Below are 24,375 nucleotides of genomic sequence, written 5' to 3'. Positions count from 1 at the left end.
TGTTTGTGTCTTGTTTTAATGTGTTTGTAATAAAAAACTTTTTTTAAAAAAAAGACTGCAGTATTGCAGGCTACTTCTCCTGACTGCCAACTGACCTGCTCGAGGTTGACTCAGCCTTCCATCCTTCCAAGGTCAGGTAAACTGAGGACCCAGATACTTGTCAGCCATAGGCTGACTCTGTAAACCACTTAGAGAGAGCTGTAAAGCACTATGAAGCGATATATAAGTCTAGGTGGTATTGCTACTGTGTCTCATGTTAATGTACATTGAGTTGATAATTAGCATTTGACAGCAGAGCCTAGAGAATCATAGGCCCAGGTTTAAAGATCTGAAGTTCAAGAGGAGTAACTCCCATTATACAACGAAACAGCTGGTATGGAAATAATTGACCCCATGTGGAATACAATCCATTTATAACTGTAACTTTTCTACAGAACAATACCCTAACCCGACTGTCCAGAAGCCTTTGAAATGCATTCTGCTTCACACTTAGCTCATTTGAATGTTCAGATGCTAGAATGCTGAATTAGTAGGAATTAAACATGAGCAATCAGATTGCTATGTGGAAGTTTCTTTAACAGAGAGTGCTTGGTAGACTGAATATCCATTTGGGGGCAGGATTTACACGTGCTAGATGAATATCTATATCCTTAGCTGTATCATCTGTGTGTTTCTGAATCTATGCCTATATCTATCTATGTATATAGCCATGTTTGTTAGGTCTTCATCGTAAACCTTTTGGTCTCCCATTCTTGCATTGTTAGAAGAGATTCACTTTTCCAATGTCGTATCAAATTGTTTCTTGTCACTATATCTTAGTAGATACTTTCGTAATATTTTTCATTTATGCTCTCTAGAATTTATTTTTGAAATGTTCAGAATGTTTGCGTTTCCGCCCTTCCAATCGTTTTAGAATTGTTCATGCATTGTAGAATATTCCTTCTTTACTCTGGTTCTTCCAGCATTTGTTATTTAATGATTTGCCCAGCTTCTTAATCATTCAGAGGTTATATAGAGCTGTGGTGCTGCAGTGGTTAGAAGGCAGCAATGGAGGTCTAACCCGCTGCTCACTCCAGGAGTTCGATTCTGAGCGGCTCAAGGTTGACTCAGCCTTCCATCCTTCCGAGATTGGTAAAATGAGGACCCAGATTTTGGGGGCCATAGGCTAACTCTGTAAATTGCTTAGGGAAAGCTAACAAGCATGTGAGGCAGTATATAAATCTAAGGACTATTACTACGGTATATACCATCTATAAAATATTTTATACCAGTTTGTCTCTCAGATTATATTTTGGAGTAAATTCCATTGATTTTTTTTCCCCCTGTAACTCTTCCCATTGTTCCACTATAATTACTCCTTTTAAGTTTTGCACCAATTTTATTATGTAGCTTTTCATTTGTTCTGCCTACATACTATATTTCAGCAACAATTGAAACAGTTGAAAACTATGGGGATGGCCTTGAGTCGTCCGTTTTCTTGAATGTACTTTTATTGGTCAAATCAAGTTTCTGTCTGTCTGTCTGCTCAGCCCTGAACAACAACCTGGAGGAGCAAATGAAGATACGAACTCCAACCGGTTTTCCTCTCTTTAGCCAACTGGAGTGTGTAAGGCCCATGTGCTATTCAAAGAGAGGAATAGCTACCCTCTACTGCAAGTTCCTCAGGGTTAGGGTCTTCTGGAGCAGCGGTTTTGAAGTGGTTCGGGAATAACGAGAGGCACAACCAAGCAAGTGACAACCGCTCTTTTATTTACAGTGAGACTTCAGCAAAAACTCAGAGGCTGCAGCCCTCCTTATATACAATCCTGGAGAGACTGTCAGCCAATCAGAAACGTAGGCAGGTTTGAAACTCCCGCTCAAAAGTATCAATACATAACACCCCTCCCTTCCCAGAAGGCACTGACATTCAAAAATTTACATAAGTACACACAAAATCTCGCAGGTGCCCAGGGCGAGTTCTCGTCCTAGTTGACCTGCGCAGTTCAGTGTTTGGTGGGGCGTCGAGCTGGTCGGAGGGACTTTCTGTCTCTCCCGGCTCCGCCAATGGAACCTCCTGGATTTTGTCCGGGGCGTGGTTATCCCCAGTTGGGAGTGGCGACTCGCTGGGGCGGCGCTGGAACCAGGGCTTGTCAGCTAAGTATTCTCGCGAACCCGGGCTTGAGTTAGCTGTTTTGGGAAAGTTGTTATAGTTAGGCTCGGATATGTCTAAATTTATGTTTGCTTCGCCGACTACCCTTTTTCTCAGCTGGTCTATGTGGCGCTTCCAGAGTCTGTCTACCCCCACGTCTACCGTATAGGATTTCGGGCCCGTTATGCCCACTATGGTTCCTGCAACCCATAGAGGTCCGCTGGCATAGTTGCGAGCGAACACCGGGGACCCAACCTGAAACTGTCTTAGTCCGGAGGTCTCCCCCTTGAAGTTTTCGTGCGAATAGTTGGGATGAAGCCTATCTAACACGCATCGGAGCTTCCTGCCCATGAGGAGCTCTGCTGGGCTTCTCCCTGTGGCTGTGCATGGTGTGGCATGCTGGACAGCTAAGAATTGATCTATCCTGGCCTGCCAGTCCCCGTTATCTAGTCTGGATAGGGCCTCTTTGGCCGTTCTTACGAAACGTTCGGCCAATCCGTTAGAAGCCGGGTGGAACGGGGCCGATAGGGCATGGCGGATGCCCAGTCCGGCCAGGTATCCCTCGAACAGGGTTGCTGTGAACTGAGGGCCGTTGTCAGATACTAGGGTATCCGGTAGGCCATGTGTGGCGAACAGCTTGCGAAGGGCCTTAATAACAGCCTCGGCTGTGGTAGAGGGCATTAAAATGATTTCGAGCCATTTCGAAAAGGCATCTACTACAATTAAAAACGTTTGCCCGTGGAAGGGGCCAGCAAAATCAATATGGATCCTCCCCCATGGCCCTTTTGGTTTCTCCCACTCTCGGATGGGCGCTACCGGGGGATCGGGGCGAGACTCCTGGCAGGGTCTGCACTTCCCCACCCACTCAGAGATAACTTGGTCCATGTTGGGGCACCAAACGTAACTGCGGGCTAAACTTTTCATTCTGACAATGCCCGGATGCCCTTCGTGCAACAATTCCAAGACCCTCGTTCGCAGTTTTGTTGACACTACCACCCGATCACCCCACAATAAACAACCCCCTTGCGTAAACAGTTCGTTTCGTTTGTTTACAAAACCTTGATAGTCCCCCCCGTCCACCTTGACCGTCCACCCTTTCAGCACCCACCCCATCACAGTGCGAATGATTGGGTCCCTGGCTGAGGCTTTAGCCACTTCGGCAGAGGAAATAGGTCCCAAAGTTAATGTGTCCAGTAGAAGGACGGAGGCCTCAGGTGTTGGATTGGTCAGTAAGTCAGGTAGGGGACAGCGGCTGAGGGCATCCGCGTGACCCAGGGTCCGTCCAGGTCGATGTACAAGTTGGTACGAATAGGCCGAAAGAAAAATAGCCCATCTAGTCAAACGTGGGGACAGGGCAACGGGGGTGGGCCTGTCGCCTGCCAAAAGTCCTAGCAAGGGCCGGTGATCAGTCACAAGTTCGAATTTCCGGCCAAAGAGATATTCGTGGAACTTTTTAACCCCCGCAATTGCAGCCAGAGCCTCTCTGTCCAATTGGCTATAGTTTCGCTCTGCGCTTGACAGGGTGCGAGAGTAAAATGCAATGGGCGCCTCTAGGCCGTTCGGCAGTCTATGGCCCAGGACGGCACCAACTCCTACGGGGGAGGCGTCACAAACCAGTACAAGCGGTAGCGCTGCGTTGTATTGGATTAGGAAACTGTCTTCTGATAGAAGTCTCTTAACTGCCTCAAAAGCGGCTGCTTGTGGTTTCCCCCAGACCCATGGTACATTCTTCCCCAATAGTTTGTGTAGGGGATCTGCGACGGTAGCTTTGTCTTTTAGGAACATTGAGTAAAAATTGAGCAGTCCAAGGAAGGCTTGGAGCTCAGCTTTGGTCTTGGGGGCAGGTGCGCTCTTAATTGCTCTCACCTTGCTTTCGGTAGGGTGGATGCCTGTGCCGTCCACCCTGTACCCCAAAAATTCAACGGAGGGGACAGCGATCATACATTTATTTTTTTTTAGCCTTAGTCCCGCTTCCCTAAATCTAGAAAGGACGTCCCTTACTCTATCCCCTAACTGACGTTCGTTCTGAGCGCTGACTAGAACGTCATCAAAATAGGGCACCACTCCGGGAAGCCCTTGCAGCAGGCGCTCCATGGTGCTTTGAAACAGGCCGGGTGCGACGCTCGCCCCAAACTGGAGCCTGGTGCATTTGAATGCACCCCTATGAGTAACAATCGTTTGTGCCTCTGCCGTGGCATCATCAACTGGTAATTGTTGATAGGCCTGAGCTAGGTCTAATTTGGCAAAAAATTTTCCGGGCCCCAGGGAGTGTAGTAGATGATGCACGATCGGCACCGGATAGGCGCTCGGCTGCAAAGCCTTGTTGATCGTGCACTTGTAGTCGGCGCAGATTCTAATTGAGCCGTCAGACTTAACTGGGGTCACTATAGGGGTTTCCCACTTTGCATGGTCGACGGGAACCAACACCCCTTGTTTAATCAGTTTGTCCAGTTCCGCATCGATCTTTGGTTTCAATGCGAAAGGCACCCGTCTGGCCTTGAGTCTTATTTGGGCTACGTTGGGGTCTAAGTTAAGGGAGATAGGGGTCCCCACATACTTGCCCAATGTGTCCCTGAAAACGTCCTGGAACTCGGTCAGGAGACTGTCTTTTAACGATGACTTGAGCATCTGGTGGACGCCGGTGAAACCCATGCCGAGGGCTCGGAACCACCCCATGCCGAGAAGGCTGGGAAGCTGCTTCGTGACGATGGTCAGTGGCAGGTCTCTTTCGTAGTCTCCGTAGGTGACTCGGAACGTGCCCACGCCTTCGAGGGGGACTCGGTTCCCCTGGTAGTCTAGGATGCGCAGTCTCTGTTTGGAGAGCTGGTCCTTCCGGAACGACGGCAGGAGGGTCTTTAGGGTCGCCCAAGACATTATGGAGAGAGCCGATCCGGTGTCGATCTCCATTGAGCATGGCTTGCCGTTGATTTTGACCACCGTGCTGACTTTGTCCTCGACTTCCGCGCTGGCCTGGTCTATGTGAATGCTGCGGCCATCTCGAGGTTCAAATTCGCGCCGTTTTTTCGCGCCGCCTTCTCTCGTTGGTTGTTTCTGGCGCGTTGATTCTGGTTGGCTGCGGCGCTCACGTGGTTGGTGTTTTCTGGGCAGAATGGCTCTGCAGACTCGCGCCAAGTGCCCTTTTTTCTCGCAATGCCTGCAAATAGCCTCCCTATATTTGCAGGACAGTCTGTCATGGTGCCCTCCACAGCTGGGACAGCTTCGCCGGGGGCTGCCAGTGTCTTTTCTCTGGTGCTCTGTTCGGAAGACGTCTTCATCCGACTCGGACTCCGAGCTGGATCCGGCGTCTTCTCTGTGCACCGGGGCAGACTTGGGGTTGTCTTTGCTGGTCAGCGGACGCTGCAGCGTCTCTGCGGCTTTTGTGGAGGCTTCATGAGCCCTGGCCTCGTCTAGAGCTCCAGCAAGCATTAAATCAGGCTTGGCGAGCAGGCGCCGTTGCAGCCTAATGTCCCGGACACCACAGATGAGTTGCTCAAGCAACGCATCGTCCAAGTCTCTATAGTCGCAATGGGTTGCGGCTTTTCTCAGGCTGGCCATGTATGCGCTGACCGGTTCTCCCTCTCGCTGTACGCGCTGTCTGAGTTGGTATTGTTGCACGAACTTGGAGGGCACGGGAGCGTAGTGAGCCCGGAGCGTGGCCATCAGGGTGTCCCAGGAAACGGTCTGGACCGGCGTTGGCTCGCATAGTGACTCTGCCATCTCGAACACGTCCGGTCCGCAGTGGCTTAGGAAGAGGGCCCTCTTCCGATTAGCGGAGAGCCCTTGCATGTCGCTGGCTTCGAGCGAGCATTCGAACCTCGTCAGGTACGAGACCCATTTTTCGCGGGTCGGATCAAAAGGCTTGGGCGGAACGTAGGCAGACATGTTCGGTATGCCTCCTGTAGTTCGCCTCGTCGCCTAGCTGAAGCTCGTGGTCTCACTGGTTCGCTTGTTGTGACCTCAATCCCACCTTCGTCGCCAATGAAGTGGTTCGGGAATAACGAGAGGCACAACCAAGCAAGTGACAACAGCTCTTTTATTTACAGTGAGACTTCAGCAAAAACTCAGAGGCTGCAGCCCTCCTTATATACAATCCTGGAGAGACTGTCAGCCAATCAGAAACGTAGGCAGGTTTGAAACTCCCGCTCAAAAGTATCAATACATAACAGGTTTCTTTAAAACGTGTCTCCAGGGACCGGATGAAATCTTTTCTGACATTAATCGGTTTCTACTCCAATATCTTGAGAATTAAAGGCTGCTTATTTCATAAATAATAAACCACGGTTTTCTAAAGTTTTCTAACATGACTGTTGCAGCGTCCCTGTGGTCAGATGATTAAAATTTGGATGCTTGTTTTGATGGGTTGCAGCGTCCCAGGATTATGGGATTCCCTTTTGCGACTTTCTGACAAGCGAAGTCAATGGGGAAGCCAAATTCATTTAAGAGCCACGTGACTAATTTAATACCTGCAGTGATTCACTTAATAACTGTGGCAAGAAAGGTTGCAAAATGGGGCAAAACTCACTTAAAAACTGTCTTGCTTAGCAACACAAATTTTGGGCTCAATTGCGGTCGTAAGTCAAGGAGTACCCTTAGGAATGTTTTAAAAGCATATTGACATATAGGACTGGGGAATGGCATCAAAATTAGTTTGAACATATATACATTGATCTACGGTGCTGGAAACGAGATGATGACTGGACATGTTCAGTTCATTGGGACAGAAAGTATATCGCTGAGGCCAGCGTTGCCTTTGGCCTGGCGTTGGGTTTATGAGAGTTAGGCATCCGGATTCCCGACTGTGTTGTCAGGGAGCTGCTGCTTCCATTGCTAGAGTTTCTGCTGATACTTTGGCCTTTGATGTGGGAAAGTGGTCGGGACAAGTAGCACGTAGAGGTGGCCAGAGCAGGAGCTCTGATGGCTTCCAAGTGTCTTCTCTTATACCATAGGTAGGTTTCTTAGTTTACTGGGAAATGAAGGAGAATATAACGATATGGGACTTTACTAAAATATAAACTAAAATTTAATATATACTACCAGTAGCGTAAATGTGCCCATCAAGATTAATATGTAGCTTTTGCAATCTCATGCTTACTGAAATGCCTGTGGGAGGAGGCCATTTCCAGAAGAACAACTGTAAACTGCCTGGGGGAGCAACTGTACACACTCCGTGAGGGTTGCATAAGCTAGACGAATTTCCCAAATATTTCCTTTGAACTATAAATAGGGTGGGAAACTACATTCATCTAGAAGGAAGATGCTCTTGTAGAAAGTTTCCTTGCATTATATTATTTGGGCTGATATAAATACTCTCTGCCTGGACTGTAGTGGATGTTTTCTGGCCAACTCCAAGCAGCCTGGCTGAAACATTTCTTACTTCTGTTTCAAGTTGAATTCTGGCCTGGTTTATAACTGAAAAGCCTTTGTAGAAGGAGGAATATTTCTAGCAAAAAAGATCTTCCTTGAGTGTTGGGGGTCCGGGGACTGTGGGAATCTTTCTCTCACCTTTGCAGGTGATCCAACAGTTTCAAATGCTCTTGAGAGCCATTGGTGGGGATGGCCCTGCAAGCAGCAGAGAGCAGTTGGATCCTGTTCTACTGTATGCTGCAATACAGGTAGTCTTCGAATTACAACCATTCGTTTAGTGACTAATCGAGGAGAGAAGCAACCTGAAATTAAGGAGAAACTTCCTAATGGTGAGAACCAGTGGAACAGCTTACCACCGGGAGTTGTGGGAGCTCCATCACTGGAAGTTTTTACTAAGAGACTGGAAAAGTCACTTGTCTGAAATGGTATAGGGTCTTCTGCTTGAGGAAGGGGCTGGACTAGAAGATCTCCAAGGTCCCTTCCAGCTCTATTCTGATTGATCTAATTTTACTGGATCTCTCTGTGGTACTGAGATCTTCACCACACATGCAGTTTTGGAATTTCATTAGATCCTGTTATCATTATTTAACACTCTTTTGCATAAATCAGTGACCATTCCCTTCTAGACGGAAACAAATGGCCAGAGTTATCTGTGTTATTCTAGATTCTTCATTTGTGACAACTCGAGAGGCTGCATGGATTCCAAGGCATCCAGAACTCACTCACACTCTCTCACACGCTCTCTCTCTCTCTCTCTCTCTCTATATATATATATATAACCAAGTTGAGCCAGAGGTTTGCAGATAAGAAATATCCCATTTCAGGTGAATTCCCCCTGAGTAACAACCCTGTTATATATATTGTGAGTATGTGTAATAATTTAGGTAGTAATTTTATTAAAAATACATATGGTAGTAATTTTATTAAAGATTAAAATTGCACCAATAAAAAGTAATATCAACTGAAAAAATAGGGAAAAAAAACCAAATAGAATATGCAGGAAAAAAGAAAGGAAAAATAGAAAGAAATAGTAAAGAAAAAATAAAAATATTGTAAAGAGAAAGAAATAAAATGACTTCCTATAACCCTTGCAACAAATCTAAACAATTTTAATAACTTATCACCTTCTCTTAAAGTACAAATGACCTCAACTTCGCCTATGCCATCTCTTATTTAAAACAAATCCATTAGGCACCATCATTTCAGTCCTGATGTCAGCAAACTTAAAGATTACCAGAGATAAGGTTAAAATAGTATCTATCTTAACCTTGATTTGAGAAACCAACTTTATATTTCTTCCTTTTACCTCTTAGAATTGTGATCTTTCATACCTTCAAATAATGCCATAGAACTTGATTTCTTTTCATTTGTTCTCTGTTCCTTCAAAATTCTTCAAAATTTTAGGAAGACTCTTTTGTAAATCTAATATAGGAAAATTATCCAGGTTATAGTTTTGGATAATTTTTTGTATATCTCATTTAATTATTAAAACATCAGTCGGTTTCTTTTGTGTATCCAGTGTAGCATCTTTTTCGGAGTCATTCTTGTAAAAATCCATGTTTAACTCAGTCTTACTCTTCTAGGTAGAATTTGCTTTGCTTCCATAAACAAGAGTTTAGACACAAACTATGTATAGAAGCAGGCATTTTTAAAATGTGACTTCTGATTTCATTGTTCAAAAAGATCTACTATATCCAAATGTTAAAATATTTTGCTTCATCTTGTAATAGGTAAACTGAGTGTCCTTTTCCTTTAATTGTATTTCTTAGTTCCGTCTAATGTCAAGTTTTTAAAATCTTATCATGTTTCAAACCAAAAGTATTTTCCCATGGAAAGGAATGGGAATGTTGTTTATCCCTCTTCCCCCACCCCACACCCCCACCATGTTATCTGTATATGTGGCCCTTAAAGGAAATTCAGTGTTAAAATCTGTCAATCCAAAGGTGGCTTAATAGCCAAAAAGCAGTGAAAAAGCAGTTTCTGAAAGTGATTTAGAAAAGGAGGTACATAAACTCTACCAATCCACAATTTCGCCTGTGTCTTGTGAGTGACCTCGAGCCCTCTGCTTATCCCAAGAGGAGTTGGAAAGAGCTGCTCTACTCGTCAGCTCTACATTCTGCTGCAGTTGCCAGCCCTGCTACTCACCGAGACATCTTCAATCCGCCATTTCTGCTCCAGAAATCTGTCCCAAAGGTGCTTTTTCAAGAGGCAACTGGACTTCCTGGTTTTTCTTTGAAGGCATTTCGCTTCTGATCCAAGAAGCTTCTTCAGCTTTGAAGCAAAACGTCTTCAAAGAAAAACCAGAAAGTCGAGTTGTCTCTTGAAAAAGCACCTTTGGGACAACCATGACCTGGATGACTGAGGATCTCCATAGACATCTCCAGAAGTCTGTTTCTGCCCGTTTCCTGTGGATGCCCCCTCCTACCCAGATTTCTTCTCAATCATTTTTGGCTCTGAGGGAGATCAGAACCTGCTTTCATAGCCACTTTGCCTGCTCCCTCCCCCTGCCTTTTTTTTTTTTTTAATGGGATGACTGATTAGCAGAAGCCTTAAGACTGACTAGTATACAGTATTCCTGGCTCAAAGTCAGTAACTGAAGTGTAATTGTAGGAATGCCTTCTCTACTTCTGTAAGGTGTCTGGAAGCAAATTCCTTTCCCGGTGGCCACAGATCTCAGAAGCCCCGATTTCTCATTTCTTTCCTTCATAGGATGTTCTTAGCATACAGTTCCCACAAAGATGCCCCCCCCCAACTAATCCCTTTTTTGAAACTTCAGCTCTTCCAAGCAGCAGCTGCATAAATGGGGATAATCAGTAGATGGCAGCCAACAGATACAAAAACTCTTTGCTCTACTGGTTGTTAAGTCAAACAGTGAAATAAATGAGTACAGCTGAGGAATTTTTTTAAAAAAGTTTAGCGTGACAGCAAAACAACAATCGGGCCAATTGCTGTGCATGGAACAACCAGAACATTACGCAGACCAACTGGAGGAGATCTCACACAGTGGAGTATGGTGGATGGAGCTTGCATTTCAGCCGATTTGTCCCTTAGAACATCGTGAGTGTGTGATCTACGTAGAGCAGGGCCGAGTTAGGGTAATTCCATCATTTTACCTCCTTCACATTCCAGCCACACTGGGGGGGGGGGCAGCAACATTTAAGACAGCACGAGGAGTAGAGCAAACAGCTGTGTGGATCTACTCACGGTCTTTTCAGTCTGTGCGCCTGAGACCCTTAAGGAGTAAGGAGAGTTTTCCCAGCCTTTTAAAAACTGCATTTGGCTTAGATCAGTTTTCATTTTACCGTCTATTGGAACAGACTGCAGTACTAGTTAGCGTCTCTTAGTCACCAGCAGTTTTTATTTTCTCTTATTCATTCTTTACTTACAAATTTATCAACACTCCTCCCCCTTTTGTACGACAGGCTGTGAGTATATCTTTATGCAAGAAGAGTGCAAATTTTTGGGGGGAAATTTACAGCTTACTTGCAGAGGTTCTTTAGGAGCCAGAAATGGTGAACTCTCTTCAGACCCTCAAGCGCAGCATTAAAGAACAGCAATTTGGGCCAGGCCTGAATAGCTTCTCTTTCTTACATCAGCTTTTTTCTACACCATCGTTCACCATCTGTAAAATTTCTTGCTCTCTTCACATCCATTTGGGGAAAGGAGGACTCAGGACTTTTTATCTGACTTGTGGGTACAGTAAGATCAGCTTCTAATCTTGTCTTCATGGACCTTCTGCCCTCCATAAATTGGGATTACAATTTATAGAATGTTATAGCTAGGGCAAGTTGCTTGAATACAAATATTAGCTGACTACATTTATACAAGGAGGAAAAAATGTTTCTCTTCACTTTGATCATGAAGAGTGGTTTTATAACTAAGCTTGCATTGCTTGTTAACACATGTTTTCAACATAAACCTCTAGAGAAAAAAAATAGCAAAAAATATCCAGAACATCAATTTAAATCCTGTATTAGAGTTAAGGAAGAATGCACAGGTTAATAAACATTGTTTGCACAGTACAGACGTACATGAAATAAGCTCAGAATAAAACAGTCCCATTCCAAATATTCTTCTGGGTATTTCTGAAACTTTGTTTCAAACAACTTCTCAGCCTTCCTTGCTCAACCAGCCTTGGCCAATGGCAATACAGTTCATGTTTCACGGCCTACAGGAACTGGGGGGGGGGGCGGACATGGCAGTAGGAACTCAGAAGCCCCGCAGATGCTTCCCATCCTGACTGAACTGTAGGCCGTTTCAGGTCGGGCGAGTTTTCTGACTTGGAAGTTGCCAGTTGCTCTGGGTTGGACCACCGGCCCCATTTCTGAAGGGGCAGCCCTGAAAGCCAAAGCACCTCGGCCCCATTGAGGCGCCGCTGGGCCCGCTGCCCTTTCCGGCGCCCACCTGCCAGGGGCCTCGACGGCTTCTCTTGGGCAGAAGCTCCCCGCAGGCCGTGGACAAAAGGCTCCCCGAGGGCTCCAGGGCTGCCGCAGTCTCCAAAGAGCCGGCAAGGCTGCCGGAGAAGCAGCGGTAGGAAGGTCCGGGGCCCGCGGCCGGCTGAGGCAGAGCGACGGCCGGGACCGCCGGGCGGCCGCAGCGGGATAGCCGAGCCTCCCTTCTGCGCGATCTCGGCGGTCCGCGGGCTCCGCTTCCCCCTCACGTCGGGCTGGGCCTCCGGCGCAGCGGGCAGCGTCGCGCCCGGCCCGCTCTTTACGGCGGCGCTGCCTCGTGGGCTCGCTTCAGCGGGCTCTGCCTTCGGCACGTGGAGCTGGGCGGGCGTATGCAGAGGAGCGGCGCTGGGCCGCCCGAGAGCCGCTACATAAAGCCCGAGCCTGCCTGGTGCCGCCAGCCTCCCAGGCAAGGCCGGCAGCCTTCGCGCCCGGCCCCGCTTGTCTCCCTCGCGCCCGGAGTCCGAGGAGGGCAGCGGCGCCAAGCAGAACGGCGGGGCTTCGCGCGGGGCTCTCCGGCTTTCGGGACGGCGAAGGAGGCGCAGGCGGCCCCTCCCAGGGCCCGCCCGCCCGCCTGTTGCGCTTCGCCCACTTGTTGCTCGGCCACCGCTGATTGGGCTGCCGGGCGCCCCGCTCGGCTCCGCTCCTCCCCGGCCGGCCGGAGCGCGACCTCTCGCTGCCTGCGCTAGGCGGGGGCAAAAGGGGCGGGGCGGCCCGGCCGGCCCCAAAGCTGCCGGTCCGCGCGCCGGAGCCGCTCCGCTTGGCTTTGGTCCGGGGGAGGGAAGCGGAGAGGACGGCGGGCCGCTCGCCTCTTGGTGCGCCTGTCAGCACGCCGCTCGCCCTCAACTTTCGGCTCGCTCGTCGGCGGCCGCTCCGCCCGTCCGCCCGCAAGACAGGCGCCGCTCAGCAGCCGGAGCGTCCGTGAAGCCGGGCCGCCTGCGCGCCTTTTCCGCCCAGAAAGTTCGTCGTCGCGACAGGCCCGGCGGAGCCAGCGTGACAGGCTTCTCCCGCTTGGCAGCCGCCGCTCTCCTAGGCCGCGCGCTCGGGCGCTTCAGCAGAGCAGCCCCGACTTCCGCATCGGGGTCCCGAAAGCGGCGGGCCGCCTCTCCTGGCGCGGCACCTGCTGGGACCCGGCCTCTCCGACGGCTCTGCGAGGGATGATCGGCCGCCGCCGCCGCCGCCTGCTTTGAGAAAGGTGAAAGGTGCCCGCGGCCATCCGCGCTCCGCCGAGGACTCTCCCCGTGGGGCGAAGAAGCCGCCCTCGCCAGTGAGGCAGCCGCCCTCGCCGCCAACGGGCCATGGAAGTCCACGTCGGGCTGGGCAGGGTCTACGGCCGGCCGCCGGCGAAAACTTTCCGCGGAGCTTTCCAGAGCCTTTTCCAGAGCGTCCGCGAGGCTTTCCAGAGTCCCGGGCCCGGCGGAGCGCGAGAGGAGATCGGGCCCAGCGGCCCAAGCGCGGCCTCTCCGTCGGCTGGCCCGTGTCCGGCTAGCCCGCGGCAGCAGCAGCAGCAGCACCCCGGCTCCCCTTCTTACCTGCCGCTGGATGAGGCTGCGCCAGGCAGCAAAGGGCTCCAGCCGGCCGCCGCCGCCTCCGCCTCCTCCTCGGCCGCCTCCTCGGCGCTGGCCTTGCTGGCCCCCTCGTTCCAGAGCTGCTCCGGGGACCTGAAAGACCTCTTGGCCGAGAGCAGCCTCCTGCCGGCGGCGGAAGGGGAGCCGCGCGGCAGCGGGGCGGCGAGCGGCGGCGAAGCCAGCGCGGCCAAGGAAGACTACTTGGGCGAGAGCGCCAAGGAGCTGTGCAAAGCCGTCTCGGCCTCCATGGGCCTGGCGGTGGAAGTGCTCGAAGGGCCCAGCGGCGGCGGCGGCGAAGCGGGCGCCAGCCGCGGCGACTGCATGTTCGCGCTGCCGGGCGCGCAAGCTCGGCCCGTGGCCGTGGGGGGCTGCAAGATCGTCGAAGCCGAGCAGGAAGGCGGCGGCGGCGGCGGCGAGGGCGCGCTGGCCATGGACGTGCCGGGCCACCTCAGCCTCTTCAAGAGCTCGCCGGAGCTGGACGAGCCGCCGGCGGGCGCCTTCCAGAGCCGCGACTATTACAACTTCCAACTGGCGCTCGCCTCGCACGGCCGCATCAAGCTGGAGAGCCCGCTGGAGTACGCGGCCGGCGGCCTCTGGGGCGCGCAGTACCGGCGCGCCGGAGAAATGCCCGCCTTGCCGCCCCACTACGCCGCCCCTCCGGGCCCGGCCTGGCACCCTTTCTTCGCGGAGGACGCGCAAGTCTACGGCCCCTGCGCCTCGGCCGAGCCCGCCGCCGCCACCCCCTTCGGCTACGGCCGGGGCCAAGGGCCGCCCGGCCAGGAAGGAGCCGACCTGCCCTCCGAGGTGTGGTACCCCGGAGGCGTGATGGGCAGGATGCCCTTCGCTCCGGCCACCGGCTGCATCAAGACGGAGCTCGGGCCTTGGATGGAGGGCTACGCGGGCGCCTACGGAGACGTGAGGTAAGGAGACCCGCGGGGGACGGGGAAGCCTCTCAGCGCGGCCCAGAGCCTCCAGCGGTTGGCGTTCCGCTTTCCCTGCGGGAGAAAAAGGCCGCCCCGTCCGGCCTTGGCTTTTTCCTCCGCGGGCTCTCGGGCCTGGGGGCGGGGGGTGGGCAGTAATCCTGCTTCAGGCCCACCTGCCCCTCTGCTTGCCTGGACAAGAAGGGCTTTCCTTGGAGGGGCCGGCTGGCTGCCTGAGGGGAGGGGGCTTCGCCTATCCGATTGAAGAAAGTTGGGACCTGCCTTGCCAGAGAAAGGAAGTCCGGCGGCCCCTTTCGTGAAATGAAGCTGCAGCCACTCAGGCCGGTGGATCGGTCCCTTTTTATAGACATGGAAGAGCAGACTCCAGGCCCCTGGTGACCCTCGAGACTAGAGAGTTTTGGAACTCCCCCCCTTTTATTTTGACTTTATGAAAGTCTCTGCAATAGTCCACAACAGATGTTAAATGATATAAAACTGTGTGCATTTTATAGCTTGAAATAAGGAAGCATAAATTGTACATATGTACACATTTTTAAAAAGCATGCTGGGTAAAACAAATGCAAACCACTTTTTCCTGACAAAATTAATTATTGATATATTTTCTCCTTTAAAAGAAGAGTATTCTACTGGATTAAATAGAATTTGCTTCACATAGATAAATTACATAGGTTTATGTTATTAAAAGATGAGCCACGTATGTGTGAGGGACCCAAGGAAACATCAGTTACTCCAATGTGATAGCTCAGACCCATGGACTTACCTACAGTATACTTGCTAGAGTATCTTAATCTTAAGAAATCTATAGACATTAACTTTAGTCTTCTCTCAATATTTTTTGTCATTTATTTTTATCACAAATTACTCTTTCTGATGGCAATAGGGACTTGCAATGGGTTGTATTTTCCATAGGTACCTTTTAAAATACTAAGCCTACAACGTGACTATTGTGGGCAAAAGGTTTAGCCAGCCATCCTTTCCGGCACCTGCAGTAAGTATTTTAACACATGGACGATCCAGGATAGATCCCTTCCTAGAATCCGGCATCAGGAGGTGTGGATCGCTCTCCAGCAGCCCAACTCTCCGAGGTTCAGGCACCGCAGCTTTTCACAAGGGCTTAATTTTATACTATTAATTCTTACTAACAATAAAAGGAACGAAACATTCTTACCTAAATTTGAGTTCTTCATTTGCACAACGTGTTTACATATCTCAATTTTTGTTTCAGTGATCCAGCAGTATATAATATATTTATTTGGTTTACTTTGTTTTGAATAAACTTGGTTGGGCTCCTATCCTGGTCCATTAGGCCAGTTGACTTGAGGTTCTAGGAGCAGAGTTAGCACTATTCAATGGGCAAAATCATCCCAAAGGGATTATATCAGAAGAAATCCCATCCGTTTCATTTATTCCTGGTAAATATGAATCCTTGGGATTGTGATTTAAAGCTACTTAAAGTGGTGTGGTGTTACTACAGCATACAAGTATCATTCTTTAATTTGATCATCTCTCAGATTCAGAAGCTGAGAGTAAGCAAACCGCACACACACACACACACACACACACACACACACACTCTACCTGAAGAAAAGACAAAAGGGAAAAAGAAGAAAAATAAATTAAAATCCAAATGGATCCCAGTCCTGAAGAAAAAACTGCAATGTAGAGGGGTCTTCCAATTGCATAATGATATAGTTGTGGTAATGTATAATATTTATTCAGTGATTTCACCAAAATCCTGTGGGATAATTCTAGCTAAGCTAGTGCTGCTGCTGCAGAGAGTGGACATCCCAACTCCCTGTGATCAACTTTGCGCTCCATTTAGGCAAAATGCCTTTGAAGATAACAATTTCCATGGTAGCAAGCCAGTTAAATGTACTACTATACAGGCAAAATTAGCAGCCCGTTGGTGTGCATTTATGTATACATGGGTGAGTTCAGATTCTTCTCAATTTCAACATTTAGAGTCTCCATCATTTTCTTCTGGCCCCCCCTTAACTGCTTCTCGGACCGAGGAAGAAAAAGCAGCCTCAGCCGCATCTTGTGGTTCATGCTTTACTTCGAAGTCCTCTTGATCTAACTCTTCCTTTCCTAGTTGGGACTACTCTTTGCTCTTACGTTAAAGTGTTGCTAAGAATTGCAAAGCATATTTGTTCAATGCAAGCCAAACTCCACTGAAAGTATCTTCAGCAGTGTGTTGTGCCTGGAAATTGGCCACTAGAATTTGCTAAACCATAAGAATTGCATCACAACCTACATTTCTAGTTAATGTATATTAAGGCAACTGTTGGTCAGTTAACATGTATGTCTATTGCAGAAGTCAGTCCTGCCAATACTTTGTAGGAAAGCTTCATTTCTGTAACATGAAAATTGTGGAATCTGAGCTAAAATAAAACATCTATCGGTGATTCTTTTTGTGGAAGAAGAAGGTTTTGAATGCCTAAAGCACTAAAATTGCCCGTATGATATAATGTTCAAATATTTCCCATTCAAATTCACAATGTCCATATATAAAATATTCTTATAGCACTGGGAACCAGACACTTAGAAATTTGATAGGCTAGTACTGAGACAATATTTCATACTGCCCATTTGTGATAATAATAAAAAGGTATGTTGTAAGTGCATTGAGTAGCCTTTCCCTTCTTAGCATTTATCTTGGGCCTAATCCAATTCTCTATGGAATCTAATGGAAAGTTCCCCATTGACGTCAATGGACCTGGATGGACTCTTTACGTTTATGACTGTAGGTCCTGTTGAAATGTTACAGTATAGTGATCCAAAGTTATTTATGATGTGGTTCTTGCAAGAGGCCCCTTTGCCTTTTGTTGGAATGGAACAGCAGATCCTGCTGGTGTGTTCAATTGCCTTTGGTGCAGCTTATCCATAACTGTGATTTATAGCAAAACTTCTTTGCTTTCACTGGAATTGGACTACAGCTGTTTGTTAGCAGATGGCATCATAACTAGCATAGAAATTCTAGTCATGATGTGTCCAGTAGGAGTTCTCTAACAACAGGTTGGCAGCCATGGTTGTGGTGTGAAATATCTGTATAAAATGCAGATAGACTTTAGGTTTAAGGAAATCAATCTGAAAAAAGTGAACACTTTGCATCCGGATCGTGCCTCATGTATGCCACGTGTATTTTGCCACAATACAGAAAATTGAGAACATGGTTATTTCTTGCTTGGCAATAAAATGGAATCTCCATGCAAGGTTTTCCTTCTGAGGGGCTTGTTGGACAAACTAGGAGCTTAAGTAGTCATGTTCCAACCAAAATGTATGCTTCTGCACCCTTTTGTTTCATCGGGAATGATTAAACATTTTGCGTTAAATCCTGCATCTTAAAAGTGATCAATTCTGGCAGTGCTGATGTTATAGTTAACACTGTATTGTACAACTAAAAGCTGAAGAGTTCAAGAGAAGGCATTTTAAATGCTTAATTTGTTCATGATAATTGCAGAACTTTGCTTATTTATTTATTTTACTTCTTTTCATAACTCCCATCTGAGATTGGTGAGGTTCATCTCCCTCTTAAGTGATGGGGTAATTTGTCCATATTTAAAACTGGAGGTCTCTCTGGCTGCCCCTCTGCACACAACATCTGTTGGCTAAATTCATTTAGGCTGCAGCCTTAAGCGCTGTGACTGGCAAGCGAATGGAGCCCGTAAGGTTGTCACAGAGGAACACAGAGTAACATTGAGGTGACCATTTCACAGCATCCTATGAGTCAAGCTTATAGCTCTTACTGGTATTTCCCCCTGTATTTCCCTTCCTTCCGACTTCACTCCAAAGGTAATGAGAACATATGCTGTAGACACTATGGGTTACAGACACGAAGGGGAGTGTTTAAGGAGCTTTGATCATGTGATGTATAAATTTGAGAGCAAATGCTTATAAGGTAGTTTCATTTTTAGATTATTCCCCTCTCCTCGATGTATTCTCCCTACATTTAATTCCTGCAGGTTATGTGAGGCTCTTTGTTTGTTGCTGCTACTCAAATTCATTTGGCTGTGAGCAGCTTTCAATTTACTCCTTATAGGAAGAAATAGTGCACAATAAATTATGGGTCCTGAGATTTATTCGTACTGTACATGCAGCGGCCTCTCATCTAACAAAGTAACGAGATTGTGGATGTTTTGCGCTCGTTCTTCTCTCCTTCCTCCCCAGATTCTCAGTCAAATGACAAGGTTCAACAGCAGTATTTTCTGTGACTGAAACACAGTTCCATAAAAAATAATTAGGTAAATATATTGCCTGTTTTGTACATTCAACAGCCCAAGAAATTGCTGGTATTCCCTGGATATTCATAATCCAGGTGTGGGTTTCTTTGTCAGAGAAGTTGCTTTGCCTCCTGTCCTTGGAATCCCTTTTATTTTTCTTTTGAACATCTTCAACTTTGCTTCATTCAGTTGAGCCAATAAGCTGAGATCAGGCACTGATGCCATCCTTTCCTCTGTGTTGCTGACCAGAGATGGGACTCAGTGGCAGGTGCACTTCTCACCTCCATCCCAGGCATTCTGTGACGTACGGCTGGGGTTGAAAAATATGCCAGGATATCTTGCCCCCCCCTTTTTTCTATATTATATTAATGTAGGAAAATGGGTAATCCTAATGCTGAGGAATTGGAAATATTTCAGTCCAGCCTTGCACAATTTGGAGAGTGCTACTGGCCAAGATAACAGCAGCTTCCATTCTCTTCCTTCTCTTCCCAATGGAGCTACTTCTCAGTTCCCCTGTACCTTCTGAAAACAGAACTGCATTGTGGTGGCTTTTTTGCCTGTCCCTTTAACCCCTTTAGGTTTCCGCTGTTCCGTTCCTTTTTTTAATTGGCCAAATGAAAACTGGATTCCCAAATCTACTTTTGCAAATGTTGCTTTCTCTGTCTTGCTTAGTCCTGAAACCAGCTCAGGCTTCTGCGGAATTTCATGGCAGACGAGGTCTCTTTACTGAATTGATCCAAAGGGAAGAAGGCAGGGGGTTGGGGTTTAAGGCAGTTTAAGGGCAGCTGTGGAGAGTGGGACTGTTGGGCTGGCCGGCTTCCAACTTTTCCCTCTGTTTCCACCTGAAGGTGCTGGGCAGAACGGGGGGGGGGTGCGCAGTCTCAGCCTGCAGCGTTTAAAGGGATCCTTGCCGCCTCGGCTGCAGCAGGAATGAAAGCCGCCTCCCCTTATGTGGAAAAGAGCCTCATGGGCCAGTGTGACTCCAGAACTTTGATTTTGTTTTCTTATTTCCTTTAAAGCCAAAAAGAGTTAGCGATCAAAAGACAAGAAAGAAGCCAGTCCTGTGAGTGGGATCCGCATAATTGTTGGCTTGCAATTTTGCATCCTGACTTTTAGAGGAATTTGGTTTGCATAACTAAAGTCCTGCTCTTTTCACTCAGTTTAGTGAAGGAAGCTTAATCCAGAAAAAGTGAAATCTATCTGGATTGCTTTCAGAGTTTCTGAGGTATTTCTAAAAGAATAATGCATGCGCTTATACAGTATGTAGGGGTTGGTGTTTTTTTTGGTAGGGGTATTATCAGTCACATTTATACCACTGTATTTTTACAGAATTACGATCAACTGACTTTTGATATATCCATTATTAGGGTTTAAGTCCCGGGATGAAATTATTCCCAAGAAACTGTATGCAATGTCAATAAATAAATAGATCCAGGGCATTAATTCATACTGGTTTCAAATACATGTTCTCTTAATAAAATAAGCCTCCTACTCAATTAAGTGCACTTCAGAAGATCTCTCAGTAAACGCCTTTGCAGGCAACACAGCTGATCTCCATAATTACACATTTGCTAATTCTTTTACTTTATCCCACTTCTCTTTTTCATTCAGCAGCTAATTTATACTTTATTATTTAGCAAAATTGTTCATAATTTTTTCAGAGCGGGTCTGTCTCAGGGTGCTTTGATCAACACATAGGAATTGGGGAATTGGATAGTGCAATTGTAATACTTAAGACCTCTGAATCCTTAAGACAAATTAATAAAGATCAATGACAGTAAGGTAATTGCCCAAGGCACAGAGCTGAACTAAATCTACCCCCCCCTCCATCTCCCGAAGTCAAATTATCCCCTTGGTGAAGGACTTAGCCTGAGAAAGTGGGTTCCAATTTGGATGCCTTCACAGATGTGTGACCATGATATCTGACCGGCCTGTCTTGTTCAAGGGCTGAGGATTTTATTTATTTTATTTAGTGTATGGCTGGTCACACACAATATTAAAACACTTCATTTTTACAGGTTAAAACAATGAAAACAATTCAAAAAAGAGCAGTAAGAAAAGGGCGGAGGAGAGTCATGGTCTTGGAGGCCATTGGATTGGAGTGAGCAACCTCTGATCTGCTTTGAGCCAACTGCTTGTTTAACCTGGCTGTGTAAAACCTTGAGCCATCTGGGCGCACCTCCATCCAATGGAATTTAAGCCATGCAATAGTTCTACTGATTCTAATGGTGTTCAGGAGATCTGCTTTCCTTGCTGGGATGGGGCCATTGGATAATCCATAATAATATTGTTCTTTTTTTTTTACCCTGTAAATTCAAAAATTATCAGATTAAAAGAGCGATCTGAACACAAAGTTCAGGAATTAAATTTGAGGATGACCTATTTGGGATTGCTGCTTCAGTTTTCCACATCTGCTAGCTGGAACAACATTCTCTCTACAGCTAATTTATTTATTTATTTATTTTATTTTATTTTATTTTATTTTATTTTATTTTATTTTATTTTATTTTATTATTTTATTATTTATTTATTTATTTATTTATTTATTTATTTATTTATTTATTTATTTATTTTATTATTCATATTTCTATGCCGTCCACTCTCTGAGGACTCTGGGCGGCTTACACCAAAGACAGTATACTAAATAGCATATTGCCCCCAACAATCCGGGTCCTCATTTTACCCACCTCGGAAGGATGGAAGGCTGAGTCAACCTTGAGTTGGTGAGATTTGATCCGCTGATCTGCTGAACTAGCAGTCAGCTGAAGTAGCTGCAGTACTGCACCCTAACCACTGCACCACCTCGGCTCTTATATATTATATATTATATATTATATTATATATATTATATATAATTTATATATTAAAACCTCATTTTCCGGTGACTTTGGAATGTTTTATTCTTCTATAACCGCTGTGAATAAGGTAAACTGATATCAGTTGGGATTCCTCGTTTTTCACAATTTAATGTAGGCTTCTGTGCAGGCAAAATTTATGTGTAAAATAAATGGGAGTTGAAACGAGCTTTTCAAAGCGGGGCTTTCTGGCTTCTGCAACCGTCGGTTAGTTCCCTCTTGGCTGATAGGCGTGTCTCTGACCTTTCTACTTCCATGTAATGTTGGTGGTGTGTAGAGACTTCGTTTGGAGGCAGTTGCGCATGGAAGAATGCTGTTTCTGAAACCTGCCCATCCAGGTGCCTTTCTGGTACATTCTCAAAAACCCAGAGCCTCTAGAACTGGTTTTATGTACTGTGAACGTAGAGTAATTTATCACTGGTGCTCGATATTGAAAATATTCACGAGGCTATTTTTTACTCGGTGTCCTTCTGTTTTTTCCCCTTCAATTTTGGAAACTTGTTTCGACCAAGTGACTCTGGACCACGTCTCCAGCGCCAGTTAGCTCATCCCTCTGGTTGCTCTCAGCCATGGTTGGAATCATGAATTTTGTTGTCTGAGGCAAAGAACAGCTGCAAAGAAGCTGAGAAGGAGAATCTCTGCGCCCTCCTCACAACATTACCTCCTGTGAGGTGCTGAGGGGCAGTGTCGCCATTGACAATGTGCTGCAGTCAGTGGTGGGAATCAAATAATTTGACAACCGGTTCTCTGCCCTAATGATTTCTTCAGTTCACCAAACTGCTCAGAAAGTTAACAGCCGGTTCTTCCGAAGTGGTGCGAACCGGCTGAATCCCACCACTGGCTGCAGTCCCCCACTCGCTTGGGGTGGGACGTGAGCAGGATTCAGTGGAAGGGATCCGAAAGTAGGCCCACTTGAGCCCAAGAAGGGTCTCGCCTGTCCCAGCAGATTTATTATCTGGGTGCCAGATCAGGTCTGCAGGAGAAGCATTTTGGGCCTGCCCTCCGGTCGAAGTTTCTTTTGCCTTGGGGAACCATCAGTCCTTGGCATGCTTCTCCCCAAACAGCCAGAGGACATTCCTGTTCAGACTGGTCTGGCTGTTCTGTAGGGAGGGGATGAAAGAAAAAAAAAAGCTTGGGAAACCAGCCATAAAACAAACACTCCTCGTTTTGCCGCAATTTTCACGGGCACATTAACACCGCAGATTAAGGACTGCCCTATAGCAGGAAAGATAAATTCATCATTGTCAAGAATAAATGCAGAAGGATATTTATTCACTTGTGCATTCTTGCTCACAGAAGCAAAGAATATAATTAATTATCTTTTTTTAAAAGCACTGTAGTTGAAATACAAGACAAAAAACATTAATAAAGTATAGTCATTTCAGCTAACCAGTGTGAATAAAATTAGTCTTCCAGGATAGAAAATAAAATGCAGTTTAACCACCGGTGGGCCAAATGCACTGCCCCTTTTTGAACTTAAGCGGTCCAGATATCCAGTATCGGGAAAGGCTTGGCTTGGGGTTGAACAGGCCTTTCAGAAGGCATCCCGAGGGGCCCTTTCAGACTCCAGGCTCCTTCCTGAGGTGACTCTCCTGCGGTTCCCAAAATAGTGTCCTCCCCAACAAAGAGCCTCTGGGTTTGACCTTTTTTTTTTTGGTGCTCTTGGGTCCATAGGAGCTTCTTTTTTCCATTTCAGAATTGCTGCTTGAGATTTCTAAAGGGGATGAAAATGCTCCTCGTTTGGGGTCTGTCTCTCCCCTGTATTTCCTTTTTTCTCCCTGCTGCTGTTCCAAAAGACTGCAAGGCAAAAGAAATGTGTGTATCCTTGCAGACAGAGAACTGAATGTCAAGGACTTTTTCTACCATGCTTTCCAATGTTTTCCACAGGAAAGGTTGTTTTATCGATAATTAGTTGAAGTCCAAGATTTTTATTGCATGTTCTTGAAAGCCTGCACAGATGTGAAATGTAAAAAGCAGATGAGCTTCATCAGAGGGGAAAAATGCAACATTGGCTTAAATAAAAAGGATCGCGTTCATCCTTGATATTTCGATGTGCTACAGTGTGTTGCTCACCATTGCCTGTCAGATCAGCCAGTCTTGCACATCTCTGTGTTCCAGATGTAGGTCTGAGCTTCCAACTTCATTTCCTTTTTTAAAAAACCTCCTCTGCTATTTTATTCCCCTTATCTCTTTTTAAGGGGAGAGGTTGGTTTCCAACAGAAAAGTAGCCCAGGGGAATGGGTTAAGAAACATGCCTTCTTGTCACTGGTTCCCCAGCCAAATCCAGCCTCCTGCTAATGGTATATAAAAAGAAAGCTGTCCCTAAGAAGGAGTTAAAAGACTTTATGGAACACACAATTCCTCCCTCAGTGAGTTCATGGCTGAGGCAGAAGATAGTCTCCCTTTCCATTCTTTCCGGGGCTGCCAAACTTTCTCCATCTGTTGCCAGTTGAACACTTAGTTCATCCTTCTAATATTGCAGCCGTAAAGGCTGAACTTGTAGACATGTTGATCTGCTCAGAATTCCTGACCAGCTTTCCATGGACATCTGGAAGCTCCAAAGTGAAAACGATGGGACTGGCTTAGAAATCCCAACACCTTTTACGTGAAGGGCCTGGGCTGCAGGGCTCTGGCTAGAAAACGGGCCAGACGCGTTCCCTGCAGAGTTCTTTAAGCCCCGCGAAGCTTGTCCGTCTTAAAAAATACATATAAGTAACTTCTTGGGTTTGCACTTGAACCTTAGGCTTCAGCATGGAAATTTTGTTCTGGAAGGGTGATGGGCCACTTGAGAGGAAACATTGTTTATGGGTACTGTTTGTGAAAAAAAACGCTTCCCTTTCTCTACCACTTT

The 24,375-nt window shown here is 46.9% G+C and overlaps 1 protein-coding gene across 1 annotated transcript in view; it reads left to right on the top strand.

The window, feature by feature from the left end:
• The first annotated feature begins 12,266 nt into the window (after positions 1-12,266).
• The window catches only part of AR (androgen receptor), a 171,897-nt gene continuing 159,788 nt past the window's right edge, over positions 12,267-24,375 (top strand). Inside the window, exon 1 of the mRNA XM_034435156.2 lies at positions 12,267-14,428. Coding sequence (XP_034291047.2) covers positions 13,239-14,428 — 1,190 coding nt within the window. The 5' untranslated portion in view covers positions 12,267-13,238. The remainder of the gene's footprint in view (positions 14,429-24,375) is intronic.

Source organism: Pantherophis guttatus, chromosome 12 (genome assembly GCF_059756535.1).
Source record: "Pantherophis guttatus breed Tessera chromosome 12, ASM5975653v1, whole genome shotgun sequence".
In the NCBI taxonomy this organism is placed as follows: Eukaryota; Metazoa; Chordata; class Lepidosauria; order Squamata; family Colubridae; genus Pantherophis; species Pantherophis guttatus.
The sequence above is the reverse complement of the archived record's forward strand: the minus strand, read 5'-3'. Positions and strand labels throughout refer to the sequence as shown.